At 37.1% G+C, this 19,716-nt stretch overlaps 1 protein-coding gene across 1 annotated transcript in view; it reads right to left on the bottom strand.

Annotated features, from left to right (window-relative positions):
• Positions 1 to 462: 462 nt before the first annotated feature.
• ARHGAP42 (Rho GTPase activating protein 42) overlaps positions 463 to 19,716 on the bottom strand; it is a 146,581-nt gene continuing 127,327 nt past the window's right edge. The window contains exons 18-24 of the mRNA XM_066175735.1: positions 18,864 to 19,023; positions 16,939 to 17,083; positions 14,496 to 14,876; positions 13,303 to 13,459; positions 12,138 to 12,200; positions 6,092 to 6,171; positions 463 to 5,881 (exon numbers count right to left, since the gene is read on the bottom strand). Of these exons, the coding sequence (XP_066031832.1) occupies positions 5,793 to 5,881; positions 6,092 to 6,171; positions 12,138 to 12,200; positions 13,303 to 13,459; positions 14,496 to 14,876; positions 16,939 to 17,083; positions 18,864 to 19,023 (1,075 nt within the window). The 3' untranslated portion in view covers positions 463 to 5,792. The remainder of the gene's footprint in view (positions 5,882 to 6,091; positions 6,172 to 12,137; positions 12,201 to 13,302; positions 13,460 to 14,495; positions 14,877 to 16,938; positions 17,084 to 18,863; positions 19,024 to 19,716) is intronic.

Here is a 19,716-nt window from a genome sequence, read left to right as displayed (position 1 = left end):
TAAAAACTGAGGTAAAAAGTCTTGGAGAGATGTTGGGGAGGGCATGCAAGAGAACTTGCAGAGGCCACTGCGCTCACTTGCTTCCCCCACCTGGCAGTGCTGTTGGAATGGACCTATGGAAGGCCCTCCTGTGAGCCCATCCACCTGCTGAATTCCAGAGACAGACCTCATCAGTGAGACTCTGCCATACCAGGGTTCTGCTTCTTGCTACCTAACATCCAAAGCTGTCATTTTCTTTTCCTCAAAAGCCACATCTTTGGAGACTTCCACATGATCAGGACAGTGTATGACAGACTATTGTCTGGTATTCACATGCCCATCTACGTAAAGCATCCTCAGGGGTGAAATGTTACTCTAAAATGCAGGTATGGATAGAAGTGGAACCAAAGTGTTATTACTTGGAAAAAAGAAAAGGCTGAACCAGAGCCCAAATTTAAAACCAATAAAATACCAGTTTGTGTATAAAGGATTTTTATTTTGAAAAACATTTTTTTCAAATTTTTGAAATACAGTGTGGAGTACAACATAGAATTATGCCGGCAAAGTCAGCTTATGCATGTCATGCTAGTTATTTACATGTAGATATATACAGAGTGCAGATAATTATTGAAACCACACTACAAAATAAACAGAGAGTTCAATAAGATAATTTAGTAGGACTTTATTAAATAGATATAGTTATTGATTGCATATATTTTCCTATTAAAATACCACATAGCATCTAAAGTAACCCCTATAAACTCTAATACCTCCAAAATTGCCATAAATATGATTGAAAATTGAAACTATCCATGTGCCCTGTTCAGCTGTTCTGCCCTTTGCTCCAACAGAAACTCCTGCAGAGATAATGGTGCTATCTTCAGTGCCAGAGCTTTGATGCCAATTCCCAATGAAAAACGTGTAGAAAGCTCAGATGCAAAACAGCTTTCAGCTGAGGCGTCCAAGGGTTGGAGCACTGTGCTCTACACTTAAAACAAGAATAATCTGATGCCTTATTAAACACTGCCACACACAGGACAATTAAAGAACTGATACGATCTTCAGTGACTGAATTAGTGGCTGTTTGCTTTATTTTGTTTTAGTAAGGTGCTTGGTATCCAAACTCCCAAAGCCCATGCAAAATCTTAAACAAGAAAAGAAGAGGCCTCCCAATGGGTACACATCCAGCCTGACTGACACTGTGACTTTAGGAGGAGCTGCAGCAGCACCATCTTCAGGTCTCTGTGACCAGCCAGAGAGAGAATAAGGTTGCCTATGGCTTTGATCTCTGGCCACTGAACAATTCATCCAGGCCTCTGCTGAAAGAAAGGATCATAGATTATCCCATTAGCAGAATATTATGTCTCCTTTCCGGGGGCTTCTGGCCAGCAAACCCTCACTATAAATTGCAAAAGGTCCGTCTTTTACTTCACTAGAGCTTTGAGAATTTCCATCAGAGGAGAAGATCCATCCCAGTCTGGAGGATGTGCTCCCCAGCTGGCATTTCTCTTCTTGCTGCTCAATCCAAAATTGCACAACTTTCTGCCTTAGGAAAAGAAATATCATGAACAATGTGCTTTTTAGTTTCATTATTTATTCTGATGCAATCTTATTAAGTAGAAAATGGGCCAGGGGAGAAAAGTTAACAACAACAACCAAAAAATCAAATTACTGCCATACACTGCTTTTTTTTTTTGTTTTTGTAATTACCATTCTGAACTGCAGAATTTTACAACTTTTCATTTCCTAACATGTCTTTCCTAAAGGCACATTACAATTCAATCCAATTACAGGCAAAGAATAGAGATTAGCACCAGAAAATATATAAAAGGAAAATAAGTTACTATTACTATCATAGAATAGTGCTGGTCTGCAAATCTGTGCATCTTTTTCTTCCAGGAATAATTGTACAATGAACATTACAGGGGAGTTAGGGACATAAGTGATAACTATGGTTTAATTTAACAGTTTTGTTACATACAACTCTAAATGCCAAAATATGGCAAGGACATTTTAATACTGAAATCATAGGAATTACACACAAAAAATGTAATCTTTATCATCATTAATAAAAAGTGTGAATATAGAATATTAATATACTTTATATATTTATCATACAATATATCAGTCCTTCACACTATTAATTTGATTCATGTTGTGCTGTAACATGTATCAAAATGTTTAACAAAGAAAAACCATGGCTATGTTGTGGATACAGACATCATTTCCACAAGACAAACAACAACAACAATGTATCATCTACCTTGAGTTCTACAGTGATATTTGGAACAAACCTGCTGCATCCTTTTAGGAAGGATAATAATAATAATAATAATAATAATAATAATAATAATAATAATAATAATAATATTTTAAAAGATGTTTAATCTTTGCTTGTAGAGTGAGTCTGATTTCCATAAAGAACAGTAAATCACTACTATGAGCTAATTTAATTCAGATTGCCTAATCTTCTGTTAAGGCATTATCAAAATATTGCATCTCTGTTTAAATGTTATTTGTATTTCTGATTCTTTGCTATTGTCAGAAAGGATTTTTGATCAGGCCCGAGAGTATCATCATTTGAGAAGCTTTGGTGTTGTCTTCTCTCCCACTTCAGTCTTTTCACCCTTACTTACTCAACTTTCTGGTTCACTCTACAGCTTCTTGTAGAGATAAACTCCCTCTTGAAAGGCAGGGAACAGCTGGGGCACCCACAACCCAGCAGTGAGATCATACAGAAAGTGCTGCTACATGCTGCAGAGGAGAGTACAAGAAAAACCATAGAGTTCCAAAATTGAAAACCCCTACTCCTGGAGAGTGAGTAGCTAACTTGTAAGTAAGAATGGGCATAACCTTATTCAGATGGAAATGCCATTTTAAAGTTAAATTACTTAAAATTATTTCTGGCTAGTTCAGAAGAAGGGCATGTAAAAAAAGATGCAGAGCATTACAGAGGAAAATATAGATTTGTTTTGTGAACAGCACATGAATGGAATCCAGGTTTTTTATGAAGTTGTCTTCTCCAATCCTAATTTTGGTCTAATGTGAGATATATGCGTGGGAAGAGATTAAACACCTCTCCTCCACAGGGATGCCTCCAGGTCTTACTACAATCTTTCCCTCAGCACTCACAGGCTCTACTTGCTTAATCTGTAACTGAACTTGGCAGTTTTACAAAATTTTTAATGAACTTGGCATCTTTGACTTCTCTAGCTTGCACTCAGATCAGCTGCTTTCAAAACACAGTGAGACACATTGTGGAGATGTGGAGAACTGTGAGATGCATACACAGGATGTGAAATTACCTATGCTTAGGGTTTTTTTCCTCACTTTTATATCAGGCAAGAACAAAGCAAGTAAGAGCAAACATCTTCTATATTTTCTATTTCATAATTCCTCAAGAATTTCACAACAATTAAATTGCCCTTAAGAGGTATGAGGAGTCATCAAAGGATATTCAATATAGGTTTGCTACTCACCCCATGCAACAGACAGAAGCTGGGATTTTTTCCCCTGGTCATTGCATTTTTCTGCCTGTGTGAGACATGCTGGGCTACCAGCCTCTGCTCAAAGTTCTGCTTCCCTTTCTGCTCCTTTTTGCCTGCAGCAGCACTTTGCCTGGGAAGGTCACCAGAGGCAAACCATTTGACAGCCTACAGTTTTTGGATTATGAAATACAGCAAAAACACAACCAAGACCATGTTGATCTTCTCAGGGCAATGGCAGTCTCAGGCATAGCTTAGACAAAGAAGAGTAGGTTTGCATTAAAATGAAGGCTGAGAAAAGACCTTCACTTTCTCAACTCGCTGAGAAAAGATCTTCACTTCCTTTCACATCTTCTCTGGGCAAATAAGACAAGCACGCATGTGTCTGCCTTCACTGCCAGTGCCATCAAGAACAACCCTTCATCACAATGTACTGGGCACAATCTGGATTTAGGATGAAGTGAAACATGTTTTGGGATTGATGAAATTGTTTAGGGTGAAGAAAGAACCCAGGTCACTCAGTCACTAATGCATGGGGTCTGTCCTCAACTGCCTGCAGCCAGTCTTGCTAAGACTCTCCCTATTAAAAGACCATTTTTGGAAGGATGTTCTTTGAGCCTCTCTCTTTCTCTGATTATCACTCAGTACTTGAATCAGTGAGGAGAAAGATCCTGCAGGATTCTGCCACCAGCCCAAAATCCAGCAATTGCTCTGAAGAATTCATGCACTACATGTAAGTAAAGAATGTTCTGAATATTACATGCTAATTTGTGTTGGCAGTGAGTCTTACTTTTCAATTTAAACAAGAAAAAGGCTATGGAAAGAAAAAAGCAGCAGGTAAAAAATTACTTATGTTTTTAGCTCTAATAGCAATCCTTCCTTAAACTTTCTTGAAGTAGTGTACAACTTAGAAATCAACAGATGATTTGTATGTTGATTTCTGCTACTGAAGAAAGAACTGAGCCTTGACAGATCAATGAAACTAAGGCTAGATGGTTCTATGAAACAGTGAATTCTTTTGAAAGCACTGATGTTGAAGAAATACTAAGATGGAGGTTAAATGTCTTGGTTTTCAATTAGGAATGGTAAGTAGCCAAACAAGCAGTGCATGTTTTCCCTCAAGGAGTAGAAGAAAACTGCTCAGATAGAGAAAGCTACTTATGGTTTCTGAGGTTTTCTTTGACTAGGTTTTATTTATCTATTTATTTAATTATTTTTTTTCCCTTTTCAGTCCTACCAAGAGCAATCAATAGGTCTTTACAACACCTTTGGAAAGGAAGGATTTTTTATTCTCTGGAAGGAGAGAATCTTTGTCAAATATTTTAGCAGAAGTCAGAAGAAATAACACTAAGTAATTTTATTGCTATATGGAGCTTTTAGCATTCATAGCTTATAAAAATGGCTAGTTCACAGGTCATTTGTTTGACTTGCAATGGAAAAAGTATGAGTTACAATTTATCTCAGGTTTCAAAACATACTGCTGTTTTTCATTGCTCACTTCACATGACTACCAATCAGTCCAGATTCAGCATCTCCTTGTTTTCTACAGATGTTCTGGGACACAGAGAGAATATCTTCCAGATGATGCTTATAATTGAAATAAAAGTTGTTAAGATTATCTACGCTGATACAGAAAGTAGGAAAGAAATCTAATAAGTATTTGAACGAAACATTCGTTAAACATATCACATCCTGAATGAGCAGTCACTGCGCAGGCAGTGTATAAACTGATATTGTCAGTTATATAGTTTCTACACCATATTGTAACTCAATGACTAACAGAAGTTCCAACTTCTGATTTACTATAAAATCATTTCTTATTTGAAATTATTAGGATCAATTTTAGAATCAAGTTTTCTAAGGGAGAATTCAGATTACAATAGAAGCAGTACTTACATTATGAAAAAGTCCACGATTTTCCATATTAAAAACCACAGATTACAAGAAATGTTATGGAGTGCTTTGCCTCTAAATTTCACATTTCTGTGAGCAACATCCTCAAACCTGAAAGTCTGCAGCTAAATAGCTTTTTTAAAATTATTATTTTATTGCTCTAGTGTTCCTTCCCCATAAAAGAAGAACAGAACAACCTTTTGCAAACAATGGAAGTTATTTAAACAGAGTACCATCCTCAGCCCAGAAACTGTTAACTGTTTCATCACATTCTGTTCCGTTGGCAGGGAGCTCTGTAACCTGCAGCTGCAGCATCTGAAGGAAATCTACCACTCAGCTAAGGGGCTGATCCCATATCTGTGTCAGATAAAAATCATAGTGCTTATTATTTGTTACCATGGATACCATGAAGATATTGCTGTCCACTAAAGATTATTAGAGGAAGACAACATAATTCTCAGGAACTAGTCCTGTTTTGCCTTCATAAGTTGCCTTTAACCAGCCTGGTTCCACTGATGGATACACTGCAAAAAAACATATAAACAACTTTTAATACTGTTAAAAATCCCATACATGCTACATATATTTATTTAGATGGTATTTATTCAAGACCAATTAAAAAATCAGGGCAAAACCTGTGAGCTAAACAGGGAATTACACCCCCATTTTGTGATATGGTTCAGTTTTTTATAGGTTCTTTTTTAATATGTAAGTCAATGTAAACCAAATCTTACCATTGGAAAATATTGCCCCCTGTGGGAAAGACAGCTCATGACTATGCTCAGCCTTACAGGAATACATGGCTTTTGCTTGTCTGAAAGAAAAAAATACAGGCTTGCAGTAAATGAGGTAACAAGGAACAAGGTATAAAGGAAATTAAAACCTGGGAAGTATAGGAATAAGCAGACGTACAAATGCTACATGATAATAACTGGTTACACAGCAGTTCAGAGGAGTAGAATAATCGCAGACAGTAACTTCAAGTTTACTGGAGTTAATTAGCATGTTATTGCAGAAGAGAGACTGACATCCCACTTAGATATTTAAACAGGAATATAATTAGGAAATTTAAAATGAAGTTGTCATTCAAAAAAGTACTGAAATGAGCACACTGGTGTAAGCAAGCCATTGACTGCATGGAGACAAATTCAAAAATGACCATCAAGTCATTAAATGTCTGAAAACTTGACCTGTAAGAAACTATTGTTAATAGGTCTACAGAGGAGAATAATACTTGGAAAGTAAACATGAGACAAAAAGGACTTATGATTCTGTCCCAGAGAAAGAGGACAGAAAAGGTCACCTCTTGGGGTCTGGCACTATGATTCTTCAAAGTACAAAATGAAGGTTTGAACATGAAGGTGAAAATTAGGAGTTATCTTGAGATACTTGCATTTTACCTAATACCTTGACTTTAACTCACACACTCAGAACAGTTTTAAATGAACCACCAATTTTTCTGAATTTCTTTAAACCCACACTACACTAAGTGAAGATGAACTTGTTGACTATTTCACCTTTGTGTGATATGACGGGGAATTGCCAACTGAGGTTTCCTTCTAGCCAGGATTTATCTCCATGACCCAATATGTGACCTCTGGCAAAGTTTAAAATTTTCTGCATACTTTTTGAGTGTGTGTATATGCAAGTGGCATGTAATCTATCATGTCTTTCTCTCAAAACAGTGAGATAAAAGAGTTGCATGACAGATTAATTAACAGCGCCACATCATAAGCATTATCATCATTCATTTGAACCTTTAAAAAGGTATGAGAGTGGATGGACATATTCTGAAGTTTTTAAGTGAGAGCTTTCCAGATGATTTCTCCCTCTGAATAATAAGCTTTGCTCTTCTCTGACTTATGACTGGCTTAAATGGCATATATTGCCTTCATCTTAAGAGAACTAATGACTCCTCAAGAGTTACATTCTCAGGATGAGATTTTCAGAGGAGATCAGGAATTATGAGTTGTATGATATCCAAGGGGCAGTTTATTTTCAGGGCCCTGGAAACATTTCTGATTTTTAGTACTGTCCTCCTGGTTATGTCCCATCAGCTAACTAAAACAAGATGAGCACTGGATCCCTGTTTGTTCACTTTGCTTAAATGTTAGCTTGCTGGTGTAGACTGCTCTGAGTGGAGTTTTACCCAAAGAACTCCTTGGTTCCTCCTGTTGTGAATAATTTGCCATCTACACTTGACAAGACAGGTGTCTTGATTCATTACTCTATATAATCTGTACAAATTTACACATAATAATCTACATAATGTATATACAGAGGGAGCTTAGATAACTTTACTGAAGGTCACATACCTACTAAAATTATTTAATCTCATTTTTTTCTCAAAGTCTACAGAGAGCACTACAGATGCTCTAATTATCCTGACCCAAATCAGTAAAACTATGACAAAACAGCCTGTTGGGATGGGTTGACCCTGGCATGACCCCTTGTCATGCAAACTCAATACATGTATGTGGCATAGTCATGGATTTTATACATATAAAACAGTAGAGTAACTGTTAAAGATTGCTGTAGTTGTAGTGAACACAAAATAGTAGTTAATGAATTCACTAAGGCACAGGGATTATTTCAAATCTGAAAAATTTGACTATCAAGCCAGGTGCCCATGTTGATAATGGGACACCCTAGTAGTACTGTGACAAAAGACATTTAAGGCAATATTTAAATGTGAGGCAGAATTTCTTAAGTCATTCTTGAAATGACATGTTGTTTTTAATGCCTTAGAAAAAGTTAAGAAATCAATGCCATTTTCTCCTCTAGTCTCTAATGTCTAATGAGCTATTCTGTTTTCAACCTCCAATTTTATCTGATCCAAGTATGTTTATCCCAAAAATAAAAAAAAGACAAGAAAACATAGACCTGTCATAGAATTATACACTCACAGAATTTCTAAGGCTGGAAAAGACCTCTAAAATCACCTCCTTTGGAAAGAGAAAGGTTCTCAGCACTTGACACTTACACAGATAAACACAAGTCAGTTTCTCAAAAGCTAATGAATGATAGCATTCTGCACAGTACCTTGCTCCTGAGGCAGAGCAATTACACCCCAAAGTTCTCTACAAACCATCTGTGATGGTATAATGAGTGACAGATTTAAGAATATTTACTCATAATTCTGGAGCAATTTTCAAGCACCTGGTTATTGCCTCAACACTTGATTTGATTATTTAGGTTCTCATATTTGTTATTACTCATTTCAACCCTATCCATCTGGAGGCACTGCTCATGAAATGAGCTTGCAGGTTCTTGGGCATTTTGTTTGTGATTACAAAAATGGACGTTCTTACTGATGGTGTTAATGATGTTTTCCCTAGAAACAAGGCTGTTAAAAAGCACAAGATAACATCACCATCATCTATTACAGTTCTTTTATGATGATGCTAATAACTGGAGAGGAGTGTGATTCATGTTGTTTAGGGCAGAGAAAAAAAAAAGCAACTTCAGAAAATGTTACTCACATTTCCTAGAAGTTCCTTCTTTCCATGACCTTGCTGGGTAGATTCCAGATAAGAAAAATTCATTTTCCATTTCCTTACTTCCTATTACGGTTGTTTTGAGCCCATAATGATAAATATACTAGCAGTCAAATGATCATAAATTCTTTTGCTTGACTACACACAGTCAACAGTACCTGAAGCTCTAATAATAACAGTAATACTAACTATTTTGAATGATAAACAAGCTTTAAAACTATGCTCCTGCCCTAATGACTTTTCAGTCTAGCAAGACAAAGCCAGAAGAGGAACGACTGAGGAAAAACATATGAATCTCTGTCAGATGACTCACCAGTTAATATTATCCTACAAAAAGAAGAAAGGTTTATAGAGCCCTCGAGATGGTAGACTCAAAACCAAGCCTGAGTAAAACACACTGGCCTGCTCTGAGCAAGGCAGTCCAGGTGCTTTAGGAAATGCAAAATACAGCATGAAAATAAAAACAGAAGAATGACTGGAAAAGAATATTTAATCATATGGTGGGGAAGGGAGCATGGGTCTAGAGGGCTTCAAAACATCAGTCTGCTCCTACTGAAGTCCCAGCCTGGCACCTAGAAATCCTGCTGAAAGGTTGAACCTTTTGCTGTCACCTACTCCATCCCATTTTCCTAATGAAAATTCCTCTTCTAATGCAGTTTCTCACTTCAGGAGAAACACTGACTTTGACTTTCACACTTGGACTTTCTGTGTACCTCTAAATGAAAGTCAAGAATATGTAGAGTCAGGGACTATGTGTCGGTGCATTTCTGTTCAGAAGCTGAAATAAACAGACCTCTGGCCTGACTGACTTATCTAACTGCAGTATTTGTGAAAATAGTAAGAAAACTCCTTTACCTCTTTCAAGTGCATACTAGAGTAGCAACAGAGACTGGTCTCAGCATACACAGTAGCTTAATAGCACAGTGATGGAGACTGATGAACAATAAACTTCAAATCAGAATAGGAAGAAAGAAGTCAAGGTAACTCTGTAATTGGAAAAAGAGAGCAAAGGCTGGACAAGGCATAAAATTTTGGTCTTCCCTGTCCAATCCTAACACATGTACTGTGGTTTCTTGTCTTTCTGACTAGAAAAACCCTATAGGAGCATACAGTCACGTATACAAGGAGAGAAAACAGGTCAAATAATGCATTAAAAAAGAGGACACATACACACTCCTTAGAGACCTGTTGCATCATACAAAGTTAGAAAGTAGGACTGCAAACACTGCATGGAAGAAGGAATTGAATAGGACCAGACCACTGTGGCAGTAAAGTATCAAGTGCAGAATTACCTGCTGGAGTACAGAAAACAATGTGAAACTGCAAAGCCATACAGGTACTTTTGATCCGCCAGTTGTATAAAAGACCACAAGAGGCAACAGGTGCTTCAAGCAGGGATGAAGTTACTTACATTCTATAATGCATATGTAAGCAGTAGGTTAAAATTTATCTTAGCAGGGTAAATTACCCTGAGTCCAACACTGTCTTGACTTAGGTATTTCTGGTATCAAACCAGGCAGCTTAAAAATAGTTTCTCTGCCTTACACTTGACCCTGCATATATTCATTGGTTAGTAGAGCTATGAACACAGGAGGCCTTTCTACTGCATGACCAAGTTGTAATTACCATGATTTCTACATACCTCAGAGGAAAAAAAAAAAAAAAAAAAAAAGAAAAGAAAAAAAGAAAAGAAAAGAAAAAAGAAAAGAAAAAAAGGCTACTCTGTGATTTTAAATCAGGCTTCATGTTCATAAAATGCAGCTAAATAATAGCTGCTCTGAATTGCAAAATTGTACTGAGACTTAAGAAGCACTATAAGAACACCTGCGCTACTTCTGATTTCTTCCTCATTCTGCCTGCTAACCTCTCATTTTCCATTCTCCTTGCTCCTGTTGCTCTTCTGCCTTCTTATGAAGGCTGAAGTAGAGGAGCTATTCAGCCTTTCAGTATTTTTGGCTTTGTTATCCACTCTCCACATCCATTACCAAACTGCTACTTTTTCCTTTGTCAGATTTTTGCTTCTTACATGCTTTTTATATACAGATACAGGTGGCACAGGCTCTGAAGGAACAACAGGAGAGAGTTTGAAAGAAGGAAGTAATACAAAACAAGAAAAGGAACAGTGTTGAAGATAAAATGATGCAGGGCTGGTGAAGCAGTCCTTGCTTTCAGCTTGCTTTTGTCCTGATCTTTTCACACCCCTTTCCTCCCTTGCCACCCTCCTTTTTGTTCATCTTACAGTTCATGTACTACACAAAACAAGAAGAGTCTTGATTCCTGAAAGCTGCTTCTCTCACAAAATCAGTGGGCCTTTGCAGGAGAGCTTTTTCTTTCCCTCCCCTGCTAGATCTGCCAGAGAGGACAGCCACATTCCATGGCCACACATTTCAGCATGTTAGCATCTTCCTTTACATCTGTGCTACTTTAGGCTGCTACTTTTGGATTCATGGATTGACATTTTTTTCATTGCCCAACAGTTGTGGTAAGTTGTGGGTTTATCAGTGAGTAAAGCAGTGATCTGCTCTAAATCTGTGTTCTGTCTCAAAGAATTTGAAAAGTTGGGACAGTGAAAAGAGAGACAGATGTTTTCCTACATCTATTTACTCATCTGCTTTGTCTATTAATTGTAAGGGGAGTAGTACTGTACAGAAGATACTGCTTCCTAGACAAACACTTACTACAACATTCTAAATTTATTTAATATAAAAATGAATCAAATTCATGAAATAAATGCAAACAATTGTGAAGAAAATGTCAATACTTCCTGCTGCACAGTATCAAGAAGAAAGGTCAACAGTTTTTCCAGACAGCCACCGAGGCATGGAAGGTGTGATGTAAAATACAGAAATCCTGAACAAGTTAATCTTGAACTTTCTAAGGTTATTCCAGACCTGCCTATATGAGCATATGACCATAAACCAGCAGGTTTGCTACTCAGCTGAAGCCATTCCATACAAACAGCTGTATGGAGAAAGCACAGCACCCTCATCCTAATTTAAATACTGTTAATTTTCTCTTGTATCTGTGTCTTTAAGCAGACATTTGACCTGAGCCTCTCTCATTATTCCCCCAGGTGAGAGAATAACCAAACTGGCTGTTATTCTCTATGAAATTTAGCTTTCTTTTGAAGAAAGGATGAACTTAATAAACCAAAAAAAAATTCACATGCCAAATGACACTGGCCAAATGACACAGAACAAAGCTCCAACACTTCTCTTTCAATCCCTGAAGCCAGCAAAACAGAAAGGATTTTACAGAATGTTAAACAGTTTGTAGCACTTACCGTCCTGAAGAAACTTGTTTAAGTGAACCAGCACTTTCGAACAACTGCGCTCTTGCAGCCACTCTGAAAATAAATGCACCACCTGGCTTTATACTACACACACTAGTTTCACTTTTAATCATCTAAGGACATGGACACATTTAAATTTTTTTTTAAATTTATTTATTCACTTACATCCCTATTCACCAGAATTTTTAAGGGCATAACCTAACTGGGGCCATGGACTTCCGCATGCTCCAGTGCTGTGCTGAGTCACCAATGGAAACCTCAACATCTTGTGTTTAAAACTATATTCATGGATGGTCAATAGATATATTGAAGTGCTTTTACTGAAAGTCTGTCACTATCATGCTGGAACCCTTGGATATGCACAATTCTGTTTAAGTAAGGCACAGAAGTCTGAAATGACTACAGTAATTCCTTCCAAATTACAAAGTGGAGGGGCTGAATGATATCCTGCAGTATTTGAAGAACTTCTTGATGCTACAGAAGACCTGGAAATCACTTGTTCATGGGGACAGAAGTATTCTGAGTCAAAGTCAGATCAGGAGAGATCTTCTGACTTTTCAGTCTTCTGAAAGCACTGAGAAACATTATAAACCCAAACCTCCACAGGATACATCACAATATCACTTAGAACTATCCTCCTTTCAGCATAAAAGAAATAAAACTAAACCAAAACCAAACCAAACCAAACCCCAACTGTTAGGAATCAACTGTTTATGATGCAGCAACTGAAGATACTTCAGAGCTGAAGGCTGGTTTTGTTTTCTTTTTCCTTCCTCCAGTTTTGGGCTTCCAAAAATAAAACCTGATGATCTTTCTGAGATAACAGCATAGACAGTAAATAGCATTTCTGCTCCTTGAAACAATAAAGTCCAGAAGAACTAGAGACAATAATACTAATAATTTTTCTAGAAAACATTTCTACCTTGTCTGCAGTCTAATAAAATCAACGGTAGTCTTTCAACTGACTTAAACAGACTTCATGCCATCTCCTTTGTTTACAATTTTAACAAAACTAGATAAAAAATTAACAAATACAGAAATATTAAAATCAAGCATTCATGCATGCTTTTTTAGTTACTTATGTACATCTTTGGAATCAATTTATAATAGACAATACTGTAACAATACAAATCTCCAAAGGGCCTTAATGACTTACACAGATCCTGGTCTTTGGTAGCCATTACTTGATGCAGTATCTAATCTTAATCTCCTGCACATTTTGGGAGGCAAATCAGGGTTTGGTGGAGCCTTTAGTGTATCTTTGTTATCTGTTGAAGATAAGCTCTGTACAGATCCACTGCAGCTTTTGTTACCTAAAGAGAACACCAAATTACAGGGAACATTAAAGCCAATTTGAAGTTGTTTCACAACATGTATAACTGTGCAAAGCAAAGGTTATGCTATTGTTGTTTTTTTTTTTTCATTTTTTAGGAGTCAAAACAGGGAGAGAAACTACTTACTAAGGTGAGAAGAAACAGCCTTTCAGGCAAAAAAAATCAACAGAAAGAATGAGGAAATGACATTAAAATTGAAAAGGCTAAAAAATTACATTGCAATTACATGGCTAGATGGTACAATCACTGAAAAGTGACAATAAAAGCATTTATAAAGTAGCACTTCACATAAAATTGAAAAAATTCACAGGGAAATGGTTCTTGGGAAGTCATCTAATCAAAGTAGTGTGAAATCACACCACAATAATCTGTAAGAATTAACATTTTGATATCCACAAAAGTTTCACGCAGTTTAAAAAAACTTAGGAATAAATGACCATGATTTGCCTTAATCAATTGCCACTGTAACTTGATAAAGCGAATCTATATATGTACAGAGTGTATAGCACACAAAGGAAGTCCCTTTAATGAATATAAGCCATGTCCACATGTGTCCTTTCAGATGACTTACCAGTGGACTGCTGCCTTATTTCCATGGATGTTCTGCAAGATGAAAACTGCATCTGCTTCTCTCCTTATGCCAAAGACCAACCAATGCTTAATAATGCTTTAAAAGTTGTCATAATACAGAGATCCCAAACTATAAGCACAAAACCTCTATTACTGATATTTCTAATCTATAGTATTATTCTATATCATGAATTATAGATGAATCATAGGAGGACAGAGAGTGATCTAAATTTGAGAAACATATTTTTTAAGCTGTGTGAACTGTGCAGGTTATAAGGAATGGAACTATGTCAGAAGCAGTTTGAAAACTGAAATGACATACCACAAAAATTAAAAACAAGCAAACAAACAAGCAAGACTAATGAGTATCATTAGCTTTCAGACCCAGCTCTTGTTTCCTGATGCCTAAGTTAACACTGATGTGATAAAAGACCTTTGAAATTACCTTCAGCTGATGGAATTGATCTAAGGGAAGATGCTGAAGACCTTTTCAGTCCAGACAGACTGTAGGTACTCTTTTTGGTCAGGTCTGTCGGTGGAGAGGCATTTTCTGGTCCAGTGACGGATGCTACACTTTGGCAGTCTGATTCCACATCTGTTTTGGTTGCATCCTCCTTTGATGAGGATTCTGGACTTGTAGTCCACAGGCCTGAACTTTTCTGGCCATTAGAAGAAGCAGGAGAGGCAATCCATGGAATCCCTCCTGATTTCTCCCTTGGCTGTGAGGGTGTGCACTTGGTGGTGCTGTTCTGCTCAGAGGAGTGAGAAGACAGAGATTCGATGCTGCCCATGGGAGTGCTGTCGGGGCTGCTGCTGTACGAGTCACCTAGAGAGGAGGCAGGGCAAGGGAGAGTGAAAAAAATTAGCTGCATTTTCTAATCATGTGCGTTTCTTTCATGTCACTTTTAGCTCTTTCGTACCTAACTTGTTATCAAATTCATTAATGTGTGGTTTCCTGCAGAAAGAACCCAACTCTTTTTTTATTTACAACTTGAAGACTCATCTTGCCCGTTTGCACAGCATTAGTCCTTTGAACGTTGCAAGACTGACTGATCCATTTCTTATCAGATGCATTTTCTATAATTTTTTATCTTACCCTACCATATGAAACCTGTATCTCTTTTCCCACACCATACAGATTTCCTTTATTTCCTGCAATACAGTTGTGTCTGTGCTTCATTTTAATGATGACTTTAAACCATCTAGTACTCTGAAAATTTTATTGCCAGAAGCCTTGGCTCTCTCTTACCTTTCTCCTGCCACACCTAGTGATATTTGGTACGAAGAGTACCTCTGCTTCTACCTCAGCATTTCAGGGCACAAATGAGATGCTAATTGGAACTTGTTTACACAAGTGCAGAGTTTCAGCTAATAAGCAAAACACAAGTGGACAGCTGATGGATCAGACTTTGTGGCAAACAAACTGCCACCAAACGTAGCATCATAGAAGTCATACAGCCATTTAGGTAGGAAAAGACCTCAAAGATCATCGACTCCAACCTTTGACCAAACACCACCACATCAACTAAATCATAGCACTAAGTGCCATGGCATTTCTTGAACACTTCTAGGAATGGAGACTCCACCACTTCCCTGGTAAGTCTGTTCCCCTGCTTGACAAGCCTTTCAGTGAAGAAATTCTTCCTGGTGTCCAGCCTGAACCCCCCCTGGCACAACCTGAAGAAACATGAGCTTACATACAATCTGCAAAATACTTGCACAGGCTTGTGCCTTTTTTATAGTGGTATTCATTCACTGCAATTAGACAGTGAAAAACACCTGAAACTTGCCCAGCTTGTCCTCTGGTGAGTGTAACTGACTGCTCCTTTGCAACTTCTTACTTGGGATCCCATGTCACTCACTGTGGCAATCCGTATACAGGGAGCTATTGTTATATAGCATTTAAACTCTCCCTGGCAGGAAACAAGTAACATAGGTGTATGGAAAATGCAGCAGCTGTGCAAGAATATACTGAGGATAGATTTCTCAACATTACAGACTTCAGAATTAGTACAGATCCTCAAAAACAGATGCACTTTAACTGTGGATTAACTTACTGAACCAGTCTCATATAAACTTTTTTGAGGAACCAAGGGACACAGAAATTCTTTAGGAAGTGTGTTGCTGTAGTGGAATTGTTAATGACCTAAATGTCTATAAAGTTTTAATACTCCTTATTGGTACAGCCAGTAAGTAAGAAAGTGGTGACCCAAATGGATGAGAATGAATGAAGTGAAACTTTTTAATTACATCTATATAAAAATAAGTAAGCATTCTAAAGCAGCAATTAATTATAGAAGTAACTCTCTGCTGTTAAACAGTAAACCATATGATAAGAAAACATATACTTTAATATTTTCCCAGGAATATTACAGTTTGTTTCCATTTCAGAAAACCTAAGAAAGTTTCAGTGGATTTGGCAGCTGAGGCAGTGGCTGACTTTGAAGCAATGACCACAGTTTCATGCATGTGGAAAAAGCCAAGTGATGGTTTTGATCTCCTGTCCTTGACTGAATTACATTTGTCACAGCAGGAGAGAAGACTGCATTTACTGTTTCCCAACCTTTCTAATCCTCTTGCAAGCAAATGAGATGAACATCATGTAATGAACTTTTGAGTTTCAAAGTAGACTAAATTTAGATTAGAATACAAAGTGTACTTTAAATGATGTTGAACACTGTGTGCAATGCAAGACTTGCTTATAACCAAATATCCTTCCTCATCTGAGAAGTGAGGAATGCAGTCAGTCAACAGGGCTGTCGTGATTCATAGAGGTTAAAAAGCTGATGCTTATGATCACAGGAATACAGTATCTATAGGATATTATTCAGGCAAAGCTAAAAGATGACATAAGAAGCAAGACACCCAGTATGCAATGACAGACTTACTGTCAGGATCTGCTAGACATGGTGTGTATCTTCCTTTGGGTTTACGCGAACCTGTGGAGAGACAAATTGCTCTTGTTCTTCTTGAACTTGATCGGGACTGAGGCTGGGGAAGAGGAATATTGGGGTCTGGTGCAGTATGAAATATCTGCATGATTAAAAAAAAGGGAAAAAATGACATTAAACAATAGGGGTACTCTTACACTTTCATTATGAATTCATTTGTTTTCCTCCCCACTGTGCTTGAAATTAACACTATCATAGTCTCATACATTACAAAAGAGGAAAGTCACAGAATTTAAGCTTTGCTCTCATTTTACAACTCAAGAACCACAATACTGAGCTGCAATTAATATCTGTATTAATTTGCTGAAATATTTATTTTCTACCTCTTGTTAAGAAAGGCTTAACAGTTGAAATTGTAAAACAAAATAGGTGCCTACTAACGATTCTTCTCAAGAATATATTTTTTTAAATATTATGACAAGGTTGATTTTTTCCTCTGTGTTCCAAAGAAAGTTTTTAATATCACAGAAATATGTCACAGTCATAACTTATTACAATCAAATTCTGATTTCAGAAAGCTTTATTTGACCAAACAAGTCAAGTTCAATGAGGAACAACTTTACATTTAAGGCATCTCCTGGTTCTTATCTTTTACATACCACTGCTACCACTGGTCAATTTTGCACTTCACTGCTGCAGAAAACACTCAAATTTTTACCATGCTATGCCAGAAGGCATCTCTGAAAGGATTTCTGGGCCCTCCAGCTATAGGGCATTCCCAAAAGATGAAGCGAACCATGGAAAGACATCTTTGTGCCATTCATAGAAATGGAAGAAAGCAAATACTTTGGTGGACGTTGTGAGATGTTCTTGGAGTACAATAAAACTATTAAGCACTAGTGAGTAGCAGCACATAAATATAAAAACAGTTTTTGTAGACAGAGAAATAGAGCAAAGGTGACTTTGGTTGTGCAGTCATAGGCTTTGTGCTGAATGAGCCCTGATTTTCTGGAGAAGAAATTCAGTGTTAAAAAAATGCAATATATATGTTCTGCAATCAGAGCCAAGAAGGCTATCAGCATCACAGCCATTTTGGGAAGTCCATATGAAATATAAATGAAATATAAATACCAAGCTGTACTGTCAGCACCTACTGATCAGCCAGTGCAGGGGTTCCTGGTATTAACTGGGAACTGCCCCTTAGCTGAGTAATGTGTAATGAAAGAAACTCAAAGCTTTTTCACTTCATTCTGTCAGTCATCAGAGGATATGACATAGATCTAGACCACCAGAAAAAAAAATTGCTTTTGACTACTAAGTAAAGGAGGTCTTGAATGTTTGGCTGAATTTTAAAATTAAATAGTTTAAAATTTAAAAATCTGGGGAGACCTTTCAGTGAAGCTTATACCACCAATGGTAGTGACTGAAAGTAAATGTTCAAGATTTCCTGCTCAAGTCCTTCTCAACTCTTCTAGGGACTAATCTCCACTATGCAGCTGACATATCCCCTAAGGACAGCAATGGTCAGGAACACTCTGACCTGATGCACACTCAGAGGGGAATCTGTGCATTCACCTAGAGTGAACCTTCATACAGCGGTAGCAAGAAAGAGCTGGAGCAGCCAGGAATGAAATTATGACCTTCTCTTTCTGTTTCTAGATCCAGGAAGCAATCTTCAGAAAGCAACTCAAGATTCAGAGCCATGCCTTCAAAGCATGGGAGATGATGTCTTGGATCTGTACCTTACACAGCCATGAAAGACTCGCTAGGAATACAGATCCATAGCATGGAGTGGGAAGAAGCTATTATTTCTATTAATGCCCTTCTACAAATTAAGGACTCTTTATTCCTAAGGACTTAATCATGGTAATGCAATGAGATCTTAGTTTCACTTCATAACAAAACAGATAATTTCTTTCTACCTTTTCATAATGCTCTATCAGAATTTCAACGACGATATTCTGAAACTTAATATTCATCATAGCAGCCACGGTTTCCTCTTGTGCTCTCATCAGAGTTGGTCCAAAGATAACACCAAGGTTGGATACAGTCATTAGATTTTGTTGACTGTGCAATGATACCCTTTAAATGAACACAAACAATATGTGATTTAATTGCCGTGCTAAACTACAATTTTAACAGGCAAAAACTTGCTAAGACTACTACTTTTACAAGATCCCAAGTTCATGCCTCTCTTTAAAATACATTTTTAAATCTTCCATTTAACACTGGAGTCAAAATACAATGTATTTGCATTAAGGCTTCAATCATGCAATAACTCAATGGACAATGAGTATGTCTTCCTAGAGTAGTATTTAAGTTCTTGATATACCTGACAGGGAAAGGCAACTGTATTTGGACTTCTACACAGAGAGATTCAGAACACCTGAAGTTTAGAAGTCTTAGGGGAAGCACTGTCTCTCTCCAATGATTACACAGTTCTTTACATACTTTCAACTGGATTGATTGAAAATGCTGTGTGGTAACAGAGATCAACCATATACCTCGGTTTTCATGTAAAGGAATGAAGCTTAGTTACTGAAAACACTTAATTTGCCATAAGATCTCTTTATCAATTTGATGAAAACACAGGATCAATGGATTCAGTGAAATTATTGCTTCTGTGTGATAGATAACATTAGATGATCATAATGACATCAGCTTTAAAAGACATTAACCTTTTACTTCCGTATATTGTTATCACATACTTTACCTTTTTTCTTTTTTTTTCTTTTTAATATAGAATTTAAATGCTTAGTTTTCCCAATAATTTAT

This window comes from Chamaea fasciata, unplaced genomic scaffold, assembly GCF_029207755.1.
Source record: "Chamaea fasciata isolate MVZ Bird 193981 ecotype frontalis unplaced genomic scaffold, bChaFas1.0.hap1 SCAF_2, whole genome shotgun sequence".
Taxonomy (NCBI): Eukaryota; Metazoa; Chordata; class Aves; order Passeriformes; family Sylviidae; genus Chamaea; species Chamaea fasciata.
The sequence above is the reverse complement of the archived record's forward strand: the minus strand, read 5'-3'. Positions and strand labels throughout refer to the sequence as shown.